The sequence below is a fragment of the Cajanus cajan genome, chromosome 4 (assembly GCF_000230855.2).
Source record: "Cajanus cajan strain Asha chromosome 4, NIPB_CcT2T_4, whole genome shotgun sequence".
NCBI classification, from domain to species: Eukaryota; Viridiplantae; Streptophyta; class Magnoliopsida; order Fabales; family Fabaceae; genus Cajanus; species Cajanus cajan.
Genome location: NC_138520.1, coordinates 69,480,904 through 69,499,935, shown reverse-complemented (window position 1 = coordinate 69,499,935; position 19,032 = coordinate 69,480,904). Strand labels below are relative to the sequence as shown.

General features: G+C 27.2%; 2 protein-coding genes and 1 pseudogene across 4 annotated transcripts; 1 reads left to right on the top strand and 2 right to left on the bottom strand.

Annotated features, from left to right (window-relative positions):
- Positions 1-3,599: 3,599 nt before the first annotated feature.
- LOC109802344 (coiled-coil protein) lies at positions 3,600-6,087 on the top strand. 2 transcript variants are annotated; one of them, XM_020363676.3, is made up of 6 exons: positions 3,600-3,806; positions 3,896-3,948; positions 4,585-4,817; positions 5,378-5,504; positions 5,586-5,760; positions 5,848-6,087. In XM_020363676.3, exons 1-5 carry the CDS (start codon positions 3,656-3,658, stop codon positions 5,718-5,720), a joined length of 699 nt encoding a protein of 232 aa, XP_020219265.2. In that variant the 5' UTR covers positions 3,600-3,655; the 3' UTR covers positions 5,721-5,760; positions 5,848-6,087. The 2 variants fall into 2 exon arrangements, with proteins under 2 accessions (XP_020219265.2, XP_020219264.2); XM_020363675.3 differs by having other exon boundaries at positions 3,603-3,806; positions 4,582-4,817.
- Positions 6,088-7,824: 1,737 nt separating this feature from the next.
- Positions 7,825-9,761, bottom strand: LOC109803015 (geraniol 8-hydroxylase). Its single transcript, XM_020364461.3, has 2 exons — positions 8,781-9,761; positions 7,825-8,558 (listed from the first exon to the last, which is right to left on the bottom strand). The coding sequence occupies exons 1-2, from the start codon at positions 9,675-9,677 to the stop codon at positions 7,944-7,946; spliced, it is 1,512 nt and encodes a 503-aa protein (XP_020220050.1). The 5' UTR covers positions 9,678-9,761; the 3' UTR covers positions 7,825-7,943.
- An 818-nt stretch (positions 9,762-10,579) lies between these two features.
- On the bottom strand, positions 10,580-14,865 carry LOC109803016 (cytochrome P450 76T24-like; annotated as a pseudogene). Its single transcript, XR_014433353.1, has 2 exons — positions 13,965-14,865; positions 10,580-11,971 (listed from the first exon to the last, which is right to left on the bottom strand). The product of XR_014433353.1 is annotated as a cytochrome P450 76T24-like (transcript).
- Positions 14,866-19,032: the final 4,167 nt, after the last annotated feature.

The following is a 19,032-nucleotide window of genomic DNA, read 5'->3' as shown; positions in this document are numbered from 1 at the left end:
TATTAAGAATTATTTTTTATGTATTTTAAATATTTATGGGATTATTAAAAGTTAAAAAAAATGTATAAAATAATAATAATAATAATAATAATATTTTATAATATTATGAATAGTAAATATAATATTATTTTAATGAATAGTAAATTTAATATTATTTTAATAAATAGTAAATGGCTGCTACAAAGCTACGGAAGGGGGCTGCGGAATTCAATGAATTCCTCCAAATTTCTTAATTTGAATATAATATTATTTTATAAATAGTAATCCTAATATAATATTATTATGAATAGTATTTTTCAATCATTATAAATAGGCTTCACATGGAATGAAAACACAAGTTTACGGAAAAAAAAAAATTTAGTGAGAAGGAAGAGAAAATAGAGAGAAGGAGAGAGAAAGAAAGAGGGAAAGAGAGGGAATCCAAAAGAGGAAGTTCTGCTCAAGTTGTAGCTCTTGTTTATTTAGGTAAGGGGGAGGAGAACCTTATCTTTTTAAAATTTTATATACTATTATGTGTAATTATTTATGCATTTATTTGATTATATTTATTTAGTGGGGTGCCCCTAACCTCACTATATTTATATATTTATTCAGTGAGGTGTTTCTAACTTCACTATATTTATATATTTATTCAGTGAGGTGTTTCTAACTTCACTATATTTATATATTTATTCAGTGAGGTGTTTCTAACTTCACTATATTTATATATTTATTCAGTGAGGTGTTTCTAACTTCACTATATTTATATATTTATTCAGTGAGGTGTTCTTAACCTCATTTAACTACTTAACTTTTAATTACAATGTTTATTTATGTTATTATTATATTTATTCAGTGAGGTGTTCATCTAACTACTTAACTTTTAATTATTATGTTTATTTATTTACGTTATTATTTAGTGGGGTGTTTCTAACCTCATATATTTGTTTAACCTTTAATTACTATTACTTATTCTATGATTATTCTTATCTATAATAATTATTAATATATTCACATTTTATATTGTTTAATTATTTTATAATAATTGTCATTGTCATTTAATTAATTAGTGCTTTTAATATATTTTATTTAAATTTGTGTTATTTAATTAAAGCTTAAATAATGATAAATTCTTAAATTTATTTTGAGTAATTTTTTATGATTAATATAATTTGTTAAAATGTCTTTTACTCATTTTAAAGATAATTAATACTCTATGGCCATAGATGATAAAGTTTGAATTATTTGTAGCTGGAGGTTTAACCTTGGGGATTTAAATGAGTAAGAAATGGAGGTGAAATATCTTTTGGTTGGTGTTATAATGATGCTCATTTATCCTGACTAGTCACTACAAGTATAATTCAAATTTTATTGTATCAAGAAAATCTAATATTTAATCTGTATATATATATTTATATATATATATATATGTTAAAATTTTGTTTATCAATAATTATGTTTATTCGTTCGAATTATTGTATTTATTGGATATTGTTCTTACTCCTTTCTTTTCTTTGTTTTTAAATTAAATATATTTTAAAATAGATGGATCAACTTGAGATTCCAGATCATTTTGCTGTTATTGTTACTGCTGTCCTACATGGAAGGAAATTGGAATATGGAGGCTATTTGATGGATCTGTTATAACTTACTTGTCAATCATATTATTTTAATTGTAATTTTCTTTCCGTTATGAATATATATATATTTTATTAAAAGAGTAAGGAAGAGGAATAATGTGTAAAATAATACGTTATTCTAAATATTTTAGAAAGATATGTCATGTATTAAATTCACAAAATATTCTTTTCTTTACTTTTATTTTTATTAAATAAATATATAGATATTGTTAATGATATAATTTTGAAAAATAATTATAAAATTTTATAATTTGTATTAAATAAATTGGGTATTAGAATTAGGCGTTACACAAATCAAATTCAATGATATATGTTTATTATTTTCATTTCTTATAAATTATTATTGAATATAAATAAATAAAAAAGAAGAAATTTGCTTTAAAAAGTAGCATAAAAGAAACTTTTTTATGTGCATAGAAGTAATGCGAATAAGAATCAAACTTAATTTCTCTTTTATTTATCCTATTCTTATCATTAGGTCAACTTTAATAGTGCATGTAACTTCTTATTTAATTTTGGTTTGAATTAAATTAAGCTTAAATTTATTTGGGCTAAAAATTTAGGTGCAGCTAGATGAGAGAAAATATTTTTTTATGTTCATTTCCTATTTTTTATTTTTAAAATAATTTTCATTTCTAAGTTTTTAGAAATTAAAAAAAAATCTTTACTTTTATTTCTTTTTTTTTTCTTTAGGAACCAAAAATATTGAAAATGTCCTTATTCTGACTTCTTATTTTCAATTTTTTTGGCCACCATGTTATATAGATGTAAACTATTCTCTTACATTATTGAAAACTAATCTAATTAGTCTCTAACAATGTTTAGTGAACCTAAAATACTGCTTAAAGGATTTAAACATAAATTCACTTCAATAAAATTTTATGTATATACTTTGAAATAATACAAATATTTTTAATAAACAATTTATAAATAAAAATATTATATGTTCTTTATAATATTCAATTCATTACATTGTTTATATATAAATATAAAGTATACGCTACTTATAACCATGATAACATAAATAATAAATATAAATTAGTTATAACCAAATTAATTATTCTTGGCCACATCTTAATACTAATTCGTGGTCTTTGCCGATTCACACTAACTTTTTTTTTTTTTTTTTAAAGAATACGTGTTTCAATTATAAAATATATAAATAAATACAGTATTTATATCTATTATAAAAAAATATTAGAAATATGTAATTATTATTTTTTTTTTATTTTTTTAGTGAATCATTATATTTTTATATATAAAAAAATCTTTTTATATTTTCTTTAAATAATTACTTACAATCTTCTAATATTTTATTTGTATATAATTATTAAAGATATTTGTATATAACTATTAAAGATATAAAGTGCATATATTTTACTAGTCAAATATAAATAACTTTTATTTATTTAGTGGTACAGTGTTAAAATATCTATTTATCTTATTGATATCGTATTTTAAATCTTTTTATTATTTTTTACATCAAGTTACATGAGAAGCTGAATTAGCTTGACAGGGATCACTTGAAGTTGAAGGTGAACTTGTCATTCCCACTGTAGGAGATCCAAAATATCACTGTGCATGTAAGTGCACTATGTTGATTGAATTTGCAAATGATTGTGACTCTTTTATTTTACCAATGATTAAGGAGATTAGAAAAATTTTGACGGATATGATTGAAACATGATATATGTGATGATCATATAAATAAAATTTTGATGTAAATGTTCAGATACGCAAATGAAATTTTTTTTATTAAATTTTATGAATTATAAATATACTTCTAAAACTAAATTTAAAATATGAAAAGATGAAAAGAATGATAACAATTCTTTTTCCTGTATGAGGATGTAATGTAATTAAATGTTTCTAAAAGTGTTCATGAAACAATGACGTATTAAACTGGTGTTAAAATTATTCTTTTTTTAATTGTGGGATTTGAAAGAGAGAGAGGAAAAAAAAAAAAAAAGTTGGCACAAAATCAACCAATGCTGAAAAATTAGGGTTTTCTACAGCAACAAAGAGAGAGAAAAACAATGGGAGGAAAGGGAAAGAGAAGAAGAGAGAAAAACTACAGGGCTGCTCATGGCGGCTACAGTGGCCTCCCTCCTCCACCCAAAGCTTCCCAACTCGATGCTTTGCCTTCTAAACTTCGCAAAATCATGTCTTTCACTCACCACCAAAATGGTTCTTCTCCTTCTCCTTCTCTTTCTCTTTTCTCTCTCACTTTGCATCTCTTCTTTTTTCTGTTTCTCATTGGTGTCCCATCGTTTCAGGGGCTACTGGGTCGTCAAAGACCAAGAGTAACGATGATGGGCGTGCCCAAAATGTAACCTTTTAATCTTTTTTTTTTTATATCTCATTATTTCATTATTTATTTATTTATTTGGTTGTCTTTCATGTTTTATGAATAAGTGACATAAGAAACTTGGGTTGGTTGAGGTGTGGTTGCTGTAAGGTCGTCTGTGTTTCAGTTGTTGTTTTGCTTAGTGTAATTGAATTGCGGAGTCTGTGTAAATTTGGGCACATGATACTTTTTTTGGCTCTATAATTCATTACTCTTGAGTTGGATGAGTTTGCGCATTAGGTAGTCAGTTGTTGCTCTTTTTGTTTTTTTATTAGTAAGAATTGCAATTACTGCAATGAGGCTCGAACCTACTACATTCAGTTGTTGCCTTGAGCTTTCATTGTTTATCTCATGTGTTGAATTTATTTATACTCTAAAGTATAGTCTGTCCTATTTTGTGTCTAATTCCCGTGGGATGTGGCACTCAGTGCAACTGAATGTATGTAATTATATTTAGATATATGATAATGTTTTATATAATTTTAATCTAACATCAGAAAACTGCAATAGCCTGAGTATTTGTTATTGACAAAGATTCAAGAATATATGATTAATACATTGTTATTTATAATGATATGTCTTGTTTGGGTGTTTATTTGATGATTATTTGTGCAGAAGACTGCGGCAGAGGAAAGAGGTGATGCTGGAACTTTAGATGTCAAACTGGAGAATATTAATGGAGAATTGAAGGCACCTCAACATATGGAAGTCAGTGATGAACAGATTTTAGAAAATGGTGCAATTGACAAGAAGAAGAAAAAAAGAAAGAGAAAGGAAGTTAAAGATCTCAGGTTTGCAATGGAAGTGGATAAAACAAGCTCTCAGTTAAAAAGAAAGGAGCGTAGAAAAAAGTAAGTGAGATAAAGCCTTCATATTTGTATGTTTTATTGAGTTTAGACTTTAGAGAGATGCACTTTCTGCATTCTGTGTGAAGTTTATTTACATATTAATTATTTTCTTTTTCCTTGTCAGTTTTTGTTAACATTGTATTTCGTTTAAATGCAAATGTGCATTAAAAGATTATACAATCTCAGTAATATTTTAACATCGAAGGATTTGTTGTTGTATCCATGACTGTTGACACTTCAATGATCCTTGCCATATTTCAAAGTTTTAAAAAGATATTTTTTTCCCTTTTTGTCTGCAAAATGTAAGTCTATGTTGTATTCTGTGTAAAGAGGTATTCAAAGTCAGCAGAAGTGGATGTATTTATACCAAGGTTTATTATCTTTATTTTGTGTGAAGTTGTGAACACATACCAATATGCATAAAAGAAATAAATACTTTTTGTTACATTTGAGGTGGCTTATATGGCATTTGAAGTTAAACTCATGTAATTTGTCTACACGAAACAAACAACACAGGATATTGCTTTAGCTTATTGTAATCTCAACCATGAAAAATTCTTCAGGTATTTGGAATCAAAAAAGAAGCACAAAAAATCCCATGAAAAAGAAGAAATGGACTTCCCTGGACATGAAAAAATAAAATTCGGAGATATTGTACAAGCCCCACCCAAGTTAGCTGTTCCTTCTAAGGTAAGTACTTGAAATTGTTAGCTTTCCAAAATTTATCAGACTATGCTTATTTCAGTAAAATGTTTTGGTTGTGTAATGAAGGTATTCAAGAATGCTCAAGATGCTTCTCAAGAGAGGCTTAGACTCCGGGCTATAGAGGAATACAGGAGTCGCAAAGGATGGACGTCAAGGCCAGGAAGTCACATTCCTCCTCCAGTGACTATGTCAGACTCTTAAGTCACTCGGCATGTTGTCAAGCATACTATGCTTACATGAGGTGATTTTGCAATGCATGCACAGTATTCATTACATGAAGAAAGAAGAGGAAATCAACATAACTCTTTTGTATTTTCCTTGTTGATAGGTTTATCTTCATTCAGAGGCAATTTATGGGTTCTTACAAAAGTATAATCTGATGACACATTTGTTCATGTGTGGAAGTTGTTACTTATACCATTCGATCCATGAAAAGCCAATTTTTGAGCTGGATAGGATAGCTAAATTTTGTTAGATTATAAAGAAAATTATCAACTGACAATGATGTTATTTATATTTTTTATTTCTTAATATTCTTTAATCTATGTTTACCTTGGTTAGCTTTCAACTTTGCTTTAAGTGATGAAATCCATCTTTGAACATCTGATATATCAAACCAATCTGCGTGAATTCTCTGTAGTTCAAAACATCAATCAAAATAAGAGCACGAGGTGAAATTAACTGGCGGAGGTTGAAGTATCTAGGATGTTATGTACAGAATAAGTCTAATTTTGAATAATAATGACTCTTCAGAGTGTACAATTGTATCTGTATGCTGTCTATATATTGAAGTAGCTATCTTAGTATATTGTTAGCTGTTAAACACACTGGGTACACCACTGCACCCTCATCTGTTATCTAACGGAAGCAACTACCAGATCAATCTAGCTGTCATCTTCTGTGTAGTCTAAATATAAGGTCTATGTCAACGTGTAGTGTTAATATAAGGTCTATCTCAATGAGGTGGGTTGGGTATCGGTATGATATGTTTTGTTTCTGTTTGAAAAAGGTACTTTACGTTCATTTGGATTTTTTTTTTCACATGCTTCTCCATTTAGTTATCTAGGAATGTGTGTTGTCAATAAAACAAACACACAAAGTAGTCTTCCATTGCTTCACCAGATAAATATCCTTTTATATTTGTTTTCATATTTGTGGTTATTCATTAAGAGGATATTCATATGAATTTTTAATATTTGTGGGTATTCGTAGATATGCATATTTATTTTAAGAAATATAATTTTTAAAAATATTTTAATAATAATTTTTATTTATTTTAATGATTTTAAAAAAATAATAATTTAAAAGTCAAAACTTAAATTATTTAAATATTATACATAATTTTATTAATAAAGATTCTTCAATTTAAAAATAAAATTTAAATATTAAAGTACTTTATTCTCATTAATTTTAAAAATTTAATATATAATTACATAATTAAATATTAATATGTACTTGTAAGTATAGATATTATAATACTTGTCTCTGTCTTGTTAAAATGCAAGTATATAAAATACTTACACTTATTTTTTATGAGTATCTATTTACAATATTTATTTTCTCTCTTATAGAATTTTATTTACGTATATTTGTGAGTATGAATTTTTTCTAGTCTCACTAATTCTTAGTTTCAGAATTTGGTGTCTCATAATTATGGTCTATTACCTCCTATTATAAACAAAAATTGGAATAAAGACTAGCATTTTGGTGATTAGGTTATAATCACTGTTCATTGAAAATTGACACATGCCAAATAATTTAATAATGTATTGTTATACTGTAGAACATAAATTACTACAAAGTTGGAATAAACTTCTTAAGTCTCTAATGGAGAGCTTACAAGCACCACTAATTTATGAAGATGACAAACCCCCAACATCCATATCCTAATACACTTATAATTTGGTTATAAACACAAAATCATAACCAATGCAAGTAAGATCATTACTCCCTTTTCACTTTCTCCATTCTACTTCTCAAGTTGACATCCTTATAAAAATCCACCTAACAGTATTGAAATTCCTTTTTGACATAGGGCAAGTATAGAATCCTCTTCCTGGTTTGTCTTTATATTAGAGGTTTTGGACACCATATTATTTTTTTCTCCGCAATGCACTCATAAAACATCCTACATAAGTTGCTACACACAGAAGAACCAACCCACTTTGATGTTGTATTGTTTAACAAATATTATATTTTAGCCCTTACATGTTGGAGTATATTTTATTAAATTAATTAACAAAATGCACTTGCTAATTATATATATTCTTTAATTTAATCATTATAGACACCAGAGGAAAACATGTAAGAAATAATATTGACCCCATCCATTATCAAGTAATAGTAGTGACTTGTGAGAAATGTACTCATATTTCTCTCCTCATACTATATCCAGATAAATTCAGGAGCAATAACATATAATAATTAATAGAGCTTGGTTGAAATAGCTTGAACTCGAAGTGGTTGAGCCATCTTTAAGGTTATCCCATATAGCTCATTCATGTTCATGTTTTCTGGGATTAACCCATCAGCCAGCTTCCATTCAAAGTTATGTACAAGGGATGCCACCATTAAATGCATTGACCTGTGAGCTAATGGTAATCCGGGGCATATCCTTTTGCCTGTCCCAAAGGGTATGAGTTCAAAATCATGACCTTTATAATCTATCTCACGATCCAAAAATCTTTCAGGCATAAACACTTCTGGATCTTCCCAAATAGTTGGATCTCTTCCCATAGCCCACACATTGACCAACACTTGTGCATTTTTAGGCACATTGAAGCCACATATGCTTACCATTTCATCACACTTGCGGGGTACTAAAAATGGAGCTGGTGGGTGCAAGCGAAGAGTTTCCTTCACCACTGCTCGTAGGAATGGCAACTTTAAGGTGTGTGATTCTTCAACTGTTACATCTTTGCCAATTGCTTCAGATAACTCTTTTCTTGCTTTTGCCAATTTATCTGGGTTGCGTAGTAGCTCTGCCATAATCCATTCCACTGTACTTGATGTTGTGTCAACTCCAGCAACAAATACATCCTACTAACAACATTATTTCAAAACTCAAAATATGTATTATTAGGAAAAGGTGAAAAAAAATTAATGAAGTGAAATTAAGAGACACGAATATAGGATCACTTGCTGATTTCTTATGAGTAAATTGAAGTTAAAATTGATGAGTAAAACATGGAATAACAATGAACAAGTGCATTACAATTTACAACTTGTAAAATTTTATTATTGAAAAGTTAAAATACTAACCAGAAATAAGTGTAACATCTCATTGCGACTCAATCGAGAACCAGTTTCTTCAATGTTGTTAAGAAGTGAATCCAACACATCCTTGTACACCTTGGAATCAGTTTCTAAAACTCTTGAACTCGTTCTTTCTTCAATAATTCCATCAATAATCTTAAGCATCTTCTTAAAGTAATTGCTCATCCTTGTGAAAACTCGTTGAGGGTCAATTGGGCGAAGAATGGGGAAGAAGTCTGCAACATTAGGCCTTCCAGCTTCTTCCATCATGCCCCTTATAAGGTTAATGAACTCTTGAGGCTTTTCAGATGTAGAATTCCACAAATCCATAGAGAAGAAAGTGGTTGAAATGGAGTTAAGGATTGTTGTAAAGATAGCCTCACCAATATCCACAACCTCACCTTTCTTGCATTTTTCTTTCACAAAATCCAATAATTCATTAACCTTTTGTTGGCGAAGGATTTGAGTGGAGTCAAGCAATTGTGGAGAGAATATTTTTGTGGCACAAACTCGCCTAAGGTTCCTCCATTGTGGTGATGGGGGCAAAAACACAGGAGAATATTTGTGATGGTCAAGTGCATGGACTGAATGTGGGATTGTCCTACTAGAAAAAATTTGGCCATTTTCATGCAATACTCGTTTGGCTACTTGAGGAGATGAGATGACTATAGTGGTTATTCTGCCTAGTTTCAAAGTCATAACAGGTCCATAAATTCTACAGAGTTTGGTGACATCCTTGTGAGGATTTGTGCCAAGTTTCAAGATGTTTCCTATGATAGGAAATGGACGTGGCCCCGGTGGAAGCTTTGTAGATTCTGGAGTATGGTTGAATAATCTATGGATGAAGATGATAATGGTTGCACTCACAAAGGTAATGAGTAGAAGCATAGTTTGGTAGTCCATAGCATAAGCCTTTAGTCTCTAGATATCCTGTGAGTCTTAACTCTTAAATCATGTTTATAAAATAGGTAGAAAGAGTGGCAGAGAAATACATACTTATAGAGATTTGATAATCACGAATTTATCATATGTTATGGATGAGTGGTAAAGAAAATTCCTCTGTTGTTTTTTTTTTTTTTTGTCGTATTGATAGATACTAGGACTAGAGTTTTCTATTTAGCCATGTTGTGCACACTCATGGATAATACCAAATTTTATAAATATATCACTGTCTTTCGTGTAGTGTAGGGTAGGACTCGCAATCATATTTGGTTATATGTTTCAGCTTCATGCAACCACTTGTGAATAGGCTTTTAATTAATTGCATGTTTGCTAGTTCTTCTAAATTATGAAGATACAACCTCTATCTTAGTATAAGTAACAAATTGTAGTATTTCTTTGGTCATAATTACATGAACAAATGGTAAAAAAAATTTGTCATAATTATATGAAATATAGATCTATTTTTAAATATATTAATTGCTAATTTCTTAATATATCTTTAATTAATTTATTGTAAAGACTATTTAACTCGAAAAACACATGGTGCAGGGTTGTCGGTGTGTTTACACAATTGATAAATATTTCTACTATATGTATAACCTGTTATCTAAAGTGACTATTATTTGAAGGGCTTACAATCTTAGTAATAGAGGGCATCTTATCATCTATAATAATAGATAATTGGAATACAAGAAGGGTGAATTGTGTTGGGCCCAATAATTCTTAAGATTCACTATTATGCTATTTTTAGAAAATAGATAATGACGTATGAAAAAATTAAAGTACAACTCAACTAATTTCTAACTAAAATCTAACACATTAAATACTTTGCTCCCCACAAACCATATGAGTAGGGAGTCCACTATAAAAGCTGTCTTAAGAAAGAGACAGGCATTATAAAGTATTATTATCATTGAAAAATAAGAGCACAGTAAAATCCATAATTATATATAAAAGTGGTTCTATATTTTTGTGTATATATTTTTTATATAATTTTAACCGTTTAAATAAAAATAAAAATCACATGACAATAATTAATAAAATTCATAAAAGTATTTTGATATACAAGTTTTATCATTTATCATTGAAACTGTTGTTGAATGACAATAACTGTATTTAAATAAAGACATAGAGACACAAACTGCATTCTTTCTCCAATAAATATAATGATAGTGATGACCTAAAGTCGTAACGTGTCATGTTAAAAGTGAGGCAATCGTGTTTTCGTACATAATACCCCACTTATTTAATACACAACTAACTATCTTTTCCATATTTATAAGTACATTAAGTTGTAAAACCATTAATTAATTTGTGTTCATAACAAACTCTATTTCTATAGTAGTGGTGTGACAAAGATTTGAATCTCTTACTACTCTAATGTTATGTGAAAAGAAGAAAAAAAAATCACAGTATATGTAAGAGCACTTATTAAATGTTATAATATATATATATTGATAAAGTGAAAAATAATTTAGTTAAAAATTTACTAAACAAATCAAGCTCAAGCTTAGTACATATGTATAATACATGTCACAAGTATAACTCCATATCATTTTTCTATTTGTTGTTGACATCCAATGAGAAGTATACTCTCATTTCCCTTCTTCATATATATCTAAGTACACATTAATATATAACTAGTCGTGTTTGATTGGAGTAGCTTGAACTCTAAGAGGTTGGAGCTTCTTTAAGCTTATTCCATATTGCTCCTTCATGTTCATGTGTTGTGGCACTAACCCATCAGCTAGCTTCCATTCAAAATTGTGTACAAGGGATGCTATCATTAAATGAATTGTCCTGTGAGCTAATGGTAATCCTGGGCATACCCTTTTGCTTGTCCCAAAGGGTATGAGCTCAAAATCACGACCTTTAAAATCAATGTCACATTCCAAAAATCTTTCAGGCAGAAACAATTTCGGATACTCCCAAATGGTTGGGTCTCGTCCCATGGCCCAGACATTGACCAACACTTGTGCATTTTTAGGCACATTATAGCCGCATATGCTTACCATTTCATCACACTTGTGGGGTAATAAAAAAGGACCTGATGGGTGCATGCGAAGAGTTTCCTTCACTACTGCTCCTAAGAATGGCAACTTTAACATCTCTGATTCTTCAACTGTTACATTTTTACCAATTACTTCATGTAACTCTTTTCTTGCCTTTGCCAATTTATCTGGGTTGTGTAGTAGTTCTGCCATAACCCATTCCACTGTGCTTGATGTTGTGTCAATCCCAGCAACAAGTAAATCCTACAGACATAGACACATACAAGCGCATATGCATGCAAAATAATAAATAAATTATAAAATCCATGAGTAAAAGATTAATTAATACTATTTCTATACATATTTATAAGACACAGCTTAGAAAAATATGAGATTCAATTTTTAGTGTTTGATGTATTAATTATTTTTAGACTAAAATATTTTTTTAATTTGTTGAGATACATTAATTATTGTATCTTTGAAAAAACATGATTCTAATTAGTTAGAAGAGTAAATAATAATGTTAATTATGAAAGACAAATAATATATAACATACATTTTAATTAGTTAAGAAAGAAGTGAATATTAATTAAGAAAAAAAATAGTATAAGGATAAAAAAAAAATTTTAAAAAAGTTTATTATTATTAATTAGATTAATTATTTTTCTTAATCATATAGTGAATTAGGTATTTAAATCTGTAGTAACAGTAGGAATTAAATACATAATTTGGTTTAAAAAAAAGCACAAGGGGATCAAATTAATGACTTGAAATTCGGGACATAAGAAACATCAATAATTTAGGAGCTAATTTGATTTGAGCAGAAAATAATTTGATGGTTATTTCAAATAGACACACCTACAATCATACAGGGCAAAATTGAAACTTTGAACCATCATTGCAATTAAATTATATATATACATATATACCCAGGACGGTATATATATATATACCGTCCTGGGTATAAGCCGACCCGATCCTGGTAGGGGGACTCAATATTAGTTGATTTGGCTCCTTGGCAGAGGGAACTCGGTCAAATTCTGACCTCTTTACCTTGTAGGGGGGAACTCGGTCAGTATCCGACCTGATCTCCTTGTAGGGAGAGCTTGGCCCGTGTCCGACCTGGTCCCTTGTAAGGGGAGCTCAATCAGTATCTGACCTGGACTCCCTCATTGGAATCTCATCTCGGCCGGATTCCGACCCTAACCCCCTCATACGGTATAGAGACCAAAATTAAAGATAAGATCCTATCTTTAATCATCAAATATCCCTCAAATATTAACGGTGGCGAAATCCCTACATTCATGGGGCCCAGGAGGCCCAACAACAGAAAAGTATAAAACCTAAAACCCTAGAGCTAAGTAGGCAGATTACACTTTTGAATGCTCTGGCTCGGAGGCTTGATCTAGGAAAAAACCCTAGTCCACTATTTGACCGGAACAATATATATATATATATATATATATATATATATATATATATAATTTCTTAATTTATCAAGATTAAAAAAATAATTAATTTAGTTGATAATAATAAATTCAGTTTGTTTCTATTTTTTTTTAATTCTTTTATCTTACTTCTTTTTTCTCATTATTACTCGTATTTTTGAACATGTCTTATATTATTTATCTTTCTTAATTAATTTATCCAAACTAATTAAATATATTTTTCTTAATTAATTAGAATGCATGATCTTTAAAAATATATATAATTAATGCATTATACTAAATTGAGAAATCACACTTTAATTAGTGGTATTTTAATCTAAAAGTAATTAATATAAGACAAATAATTATTCTAAATCAGATTTCCTATAATAGGAAAAAAAATTGTGATTAATAATACAATTTTTGAATATAACTCACTACAAGAAATGTTACATATACTGATACACAAAAAGTGTCACTATAGGTATAATATATGTGGGTATATATCTATTTAACATATAATTATACATAATTTTAGTGTTGATTTTGAATGAGATTTAACAACATATTTTCTGCATCACTATAGCTTATATCCACACTTTTTAACAATATATCAACATATATTATATTTATTATGTATGTAAAAATAATTTTTAATGACACATATTATATCACTATAAAATATGTTTCACTGTATAACAATTTTTTTTGTAGTGACTAGAAAATAAGTACTTTATTATATCTAGTGCAAGTATGATATTTTGGCAATGAGATTATAATAAGTACATTACTATTTATGTAATCTAATTATTGGAGAACTAGATACTAACCAGAAAAAAATGTAACATGTCATTACGACTCAGCAGAGAAGCAGATTCTTCAATATTGTGAAGAAGCGAGTCCAATACATCCTTGCACACCTTGGAGTCAGATTTTGAAGCTCTTGAAGACATTCTTTCTTCAATAATCTCATCAATAATCTTAAACAACTTGTTAAAATAATTGGCCGTCCTTGCAAGCACACGTTGGGGGTCAAGTGGACGAAGAATGGGAAAGAAATCTGCAATAATTAGGCCTTCCAATTTCTTCCATCATACCCCGAATAATGTTCATGAACTCATGAGACTTTTCAGATGTATAATTAGACAAATCCATAGAGAATAAAGTGGTTGAAATGGAATTAAGGATTGTTGTAAAGATAGCCTTTCCAATATCCAAGACCTCACCTTTCTTGCATCTTTCTTCCACAAAATCCAATAATTCATTAACCTTTTGTTGGCGAAGGATTTGAGTGGATGCTAGCACTTGTGGGGAGAATATTTTTGTGGCACAAACTCGCCTAAGGTTCCTCCATTGAGGTGATGGGGGAAGCCACGCAATAGAATATATGTGATGGTTAAGTGCATGAACTGAATGTGGGATTGTCCTACTAGAAAAGATTTGGCCATTTTCATGCAATACTTGTTTGGCTACTTGAGGAGAGGATATGACTATGGTTGTTATGCTACCAAGTTTCAATGTCATAATAGGTCCATAAATTGTAGAGAGTTTGGTGAGTGCTTTGTGTGGTTTTGTGCCAAGTTTCAAGATGTTTCCTATGATAGGAAATGGACGTGGCCCTGGTGGAAGTTTTGTAGATGATGAGGTTTGGTTGAATAACCTAGGGACGAAGATTAGAATGCTTGCACTCACAAAAGTAATCAGCACAAGTATTGTTTGGTACCCCATGAAGCCTTTACCCTCTTCATATCCCATGTGTCCTAAATGATATTTATAAAGGGAATTGTGCACACTCAAAAGATGAAGGAGTTTTGATGATTTTTTTTCTTCTTTTTTGTGTATGGACCAATAAAAAATTAAAAAAGTTTAATTTAATTATAAAATGAATATTTTGAGTTATTTTTTCATTTAGAAGATGAAGGAGTTTTAATACAATTTTTTTTGTGTGGATCAATAAAAAATTCAAAAATAAAAGTATTATAATTATAAAATGGATAATCTAAATTATATTTTCATTTAAGGAGTTGATATATATTGTACTTCTAAAGATGAATACGAACTAATAACAAATTCGAAAAAGTCAATTAAATTACAAAATAAATAATTTAAATTATATTTATACAATAAAAAGTAAGATAAAATTATAAATATTAAAATTATAAGATTGTAATAATACTATAAAAATATTTTAAAAATAGCAAATAATAGAAGTAAAAAACTAATTTACATTGTAGAAATTCAAAAAATTTAGGTAAAAAGACAAAACAAATGTTTTAAAAAAATTTAAAACTGAGCTTTTTAAATATATATAATGATGATACTGTTACAAAGAAAATCAGAACATATAAAATAGAAATAGAACGACTAAATATGTTTTTAAAAAATAGGAGGATAAAATACCCAAAAATATATATATAAACTATTCAAAAATATAAAATATTATATAAATAAATTATTAAAATAAGAATTAAAGTGATAGTTTCAATTGTACCGGCTCAATCAAGAATATTATCGTAAAATTTTTCATTTATAAATCAATTTTTTAATATAAAAAAATGAATAGAAAAAGATTACGAAAGAAATATATATATATATATATATATATATATATATATATTTTAAGACAATAATTTATCTACCTATCTATTTATTTATATATAAAAGTTGAGTTATATTTTATTATGTCGACACGTCATTATAAAACTAATTTTACATGTTATTATGTCAGCATATTTGTCTATGTGACAAATTCTCTAAACTTCTATCTTTTATCATATTTTTCCTATACTTTCTATATATTACATTTTTTTCATTCTATTTAATTTAACTCTTATTTCTTTATTGTATAATTTTTATTTCGTCATCAAAAGGTACTACTTTTTACTCTCTTTTTTTTTCTCTTATTTCTCTATTTCTAATTTTTATTTCATCATGGTATACTTTTTCTCTCTTCCTTTTGTTTTTCTCTTCTATCTTTTATATCATATATTTGTGTTCTATCTAATTTATCTCTTATCTCGTTTTTTTAATTTTCATCTTACATAATAATCTTTGTCAAAAATAGAAGATATTACTTTTTTCTTTTTTTCTTTTTACTATTCTCAAATTGTCAGACATATGAGATTTGATACAGTCACATGATAATGTTTTTCATCTTTTTTTCCCACTATTCTCAATTTGTCACACATTTTATCTATAATATTATTTTTATCGTCCTTCTATATTTGTATTGAGTAACAAATAACTTAAAATTATATTTAATTAGTAAATTAATAATTATATAAAAAAATCATATTAACTAATAATTAAGAGATTAAATTTAATTAAATTGTTCATTATAAAAAAATTAAATACAAAAAATAAAAATATTTTTTTGTCAAAACTATAATGTGTGATAATTTAAAATTTCATTTAATATGCCATTATATATGAATTAATGATTTCATTAATTAAGAGATTAAATTTTGTTAAATTTTCATCTATAAAAAATTAATTTTAATTATAAATAAAAATGAAGCAATATTAATTTACTATTTAAGAAATTTAATTTGATTAAATTCTCCATTTCAAAAATAATAATAAATATTATATTAGTTAATATTAATATTAATGTTGATGTTAATTATAAATAATTATTAAAAAAATTACTTTTTTCAAAATTTAATAATTATTATTAATTGATATTTATGCTCATTAAAAAGTTGAATTCACTTATTTAAACAAAATATTTAATGATTTAAATAATAATAAAAATCAAAATAATTCAAATTTTAAGATTTTTAAATTTTTTTAATTTATAAAAATCTTCATCTAAACACACTAATGAATGATAGAAATTAAAATAATAAAAAATTTAAATTTTAAGTTTTTGAAATTTCTAAATTTTTTATCCAAACACAATTTAAGAGTGAATAAACCAATGACATGAGTCGAGATGGGGAAAAAATCTACACTCCTGAATACCTATGGATAATATATGCTACGGATAAAAAATAAATATTGTTAATGCATACTCGTGAATGTCAAAAATAAATATTTTATATACCAAATGTTAACGGGATGGAGACAAACATCATAGTATTTGTACTTATAGTTATAGGTAGTTGTTGATATTAAATTATTTATTAATTTATATAATTTTTTTTAGGTCATATGTGTGTCAAGGAATTTTTATGCAATTTATTTATTTATGCAGATTTTTATTTTATATGGTCTTTTTATACAAATTTTTTATCCAGTTCTTTATGAATTTTTTTTATTTATGTAAATTTTATTTTATGCAAACTTTATGTTAATTTCTTTTTAGTAAATATCCTGTATATCCATGATATTTAGTATATTAGAAAAAGTCACAAATACCCTCACAAATAAAAAACAATTACAGAACAAGTATTTATTTAACAAAAAAAATAACAGAAGTATACTACTCATACCTATTTTGTCTTGACATATCTAAACATAAGGATGTCGTGATGCTTAAATTAACGGATAAAATTAAATCAAATACATATTTTACACTAATTAACTTTAATTGATTTAGATTATATATTTTCATGCTTTCTTCCATTAGCAAATGATCAAATCTAATCATATTCAAGTTAATTTATATTAGTTGATTAAATATGTTATTAAAATAATAAAATATATAAAAATATATTGAACAACTTATAAAACAAGTCATCGTGTAATCAAGTCTAACTTAACAATAATAATAATTAACATTAGTCAAAAAGTAAAAAATCTAACCTATAAATTTTAGGTACTTAAAATATTTAATATCATAAATTCATGTGACAACATGGAACTAGGTTATAGCTTAGGACATAGGCGGCAGTCGTCGCCCTCTTAAATTTCCCAATACACCCCTGCTCCCTCTCAGCCTCTAAAATTTTACCATTCCAGACCAACTATCATGATATTTATTTTCTTCAAAAAATTTATATTATCAATAAACTTTATTGTATAAGAAGTGTGTAGGAAATATGGCATCAATATAAAAGTTATAAGATATATAAAATAATAAATTTTATGAGTTAAAAGATATATATGGTGTGTACGTAACAAGTCATGGTTAATCAATATAAACATGTTATAAGTAATAAAGTTTTGAATTTATGGATAAAAACATGAATTTGTAGATGGAGATTTAACTTTCAGAATTTAATTAATATATATTTTATCAAGTGGGTGATTCTTGTGTTATTATGTCTTGGAAAAACTTATTTATCTTGATTAATCAATGTAAAATTTGTTGAAATTCTATTTAAAATAGAATTAAAAAGTGAAAATATACTTGTTATAAATAAAAAAAATTTGTATTAGAGTATGATTGAAATTTTTTTTAGCCTATATGATATTTCATCTTATTCGTTTTGTATTTATTGTTTAGAATAAATTGTATGGCAAAATTAAATAGATAAATATATCGAATATGTCAAGACTTTTTACTTAAGCTATTAATGCAGTGACCTTTAGTGATTAAGGAATATTATCCCTGGTATTTTTTTTCTCAACAAACAAGAACTTTACATCTTAGAAGGATCCATGACAATCAATCTTTTCCTTTCTCCCACCGATCAGTAAATTCATTTGCTTTTATATTTCCACTGGCCGAATGAAGATAATGAGTATTGTAAAAGTATGCACATAAATAAAATATTTTTTCTTCTGTCTAGATAATAGAGTAATTATGACTAAATCATGTCGTAAAAAATATATGTATAATATAATTTTGTGTGTGATTTTTATTCTATTTTTTCATTTAATTTTCCTTAAGAAAATTAAGTACTATTTTGAATGAAATATATTGGATTAATAAAAAAAGTACATTTATCTAATTAATGGTGTTACATTCAAAGTTAGGCATGCAAAGACTACATTTTTAATGGGTTAAGTTCA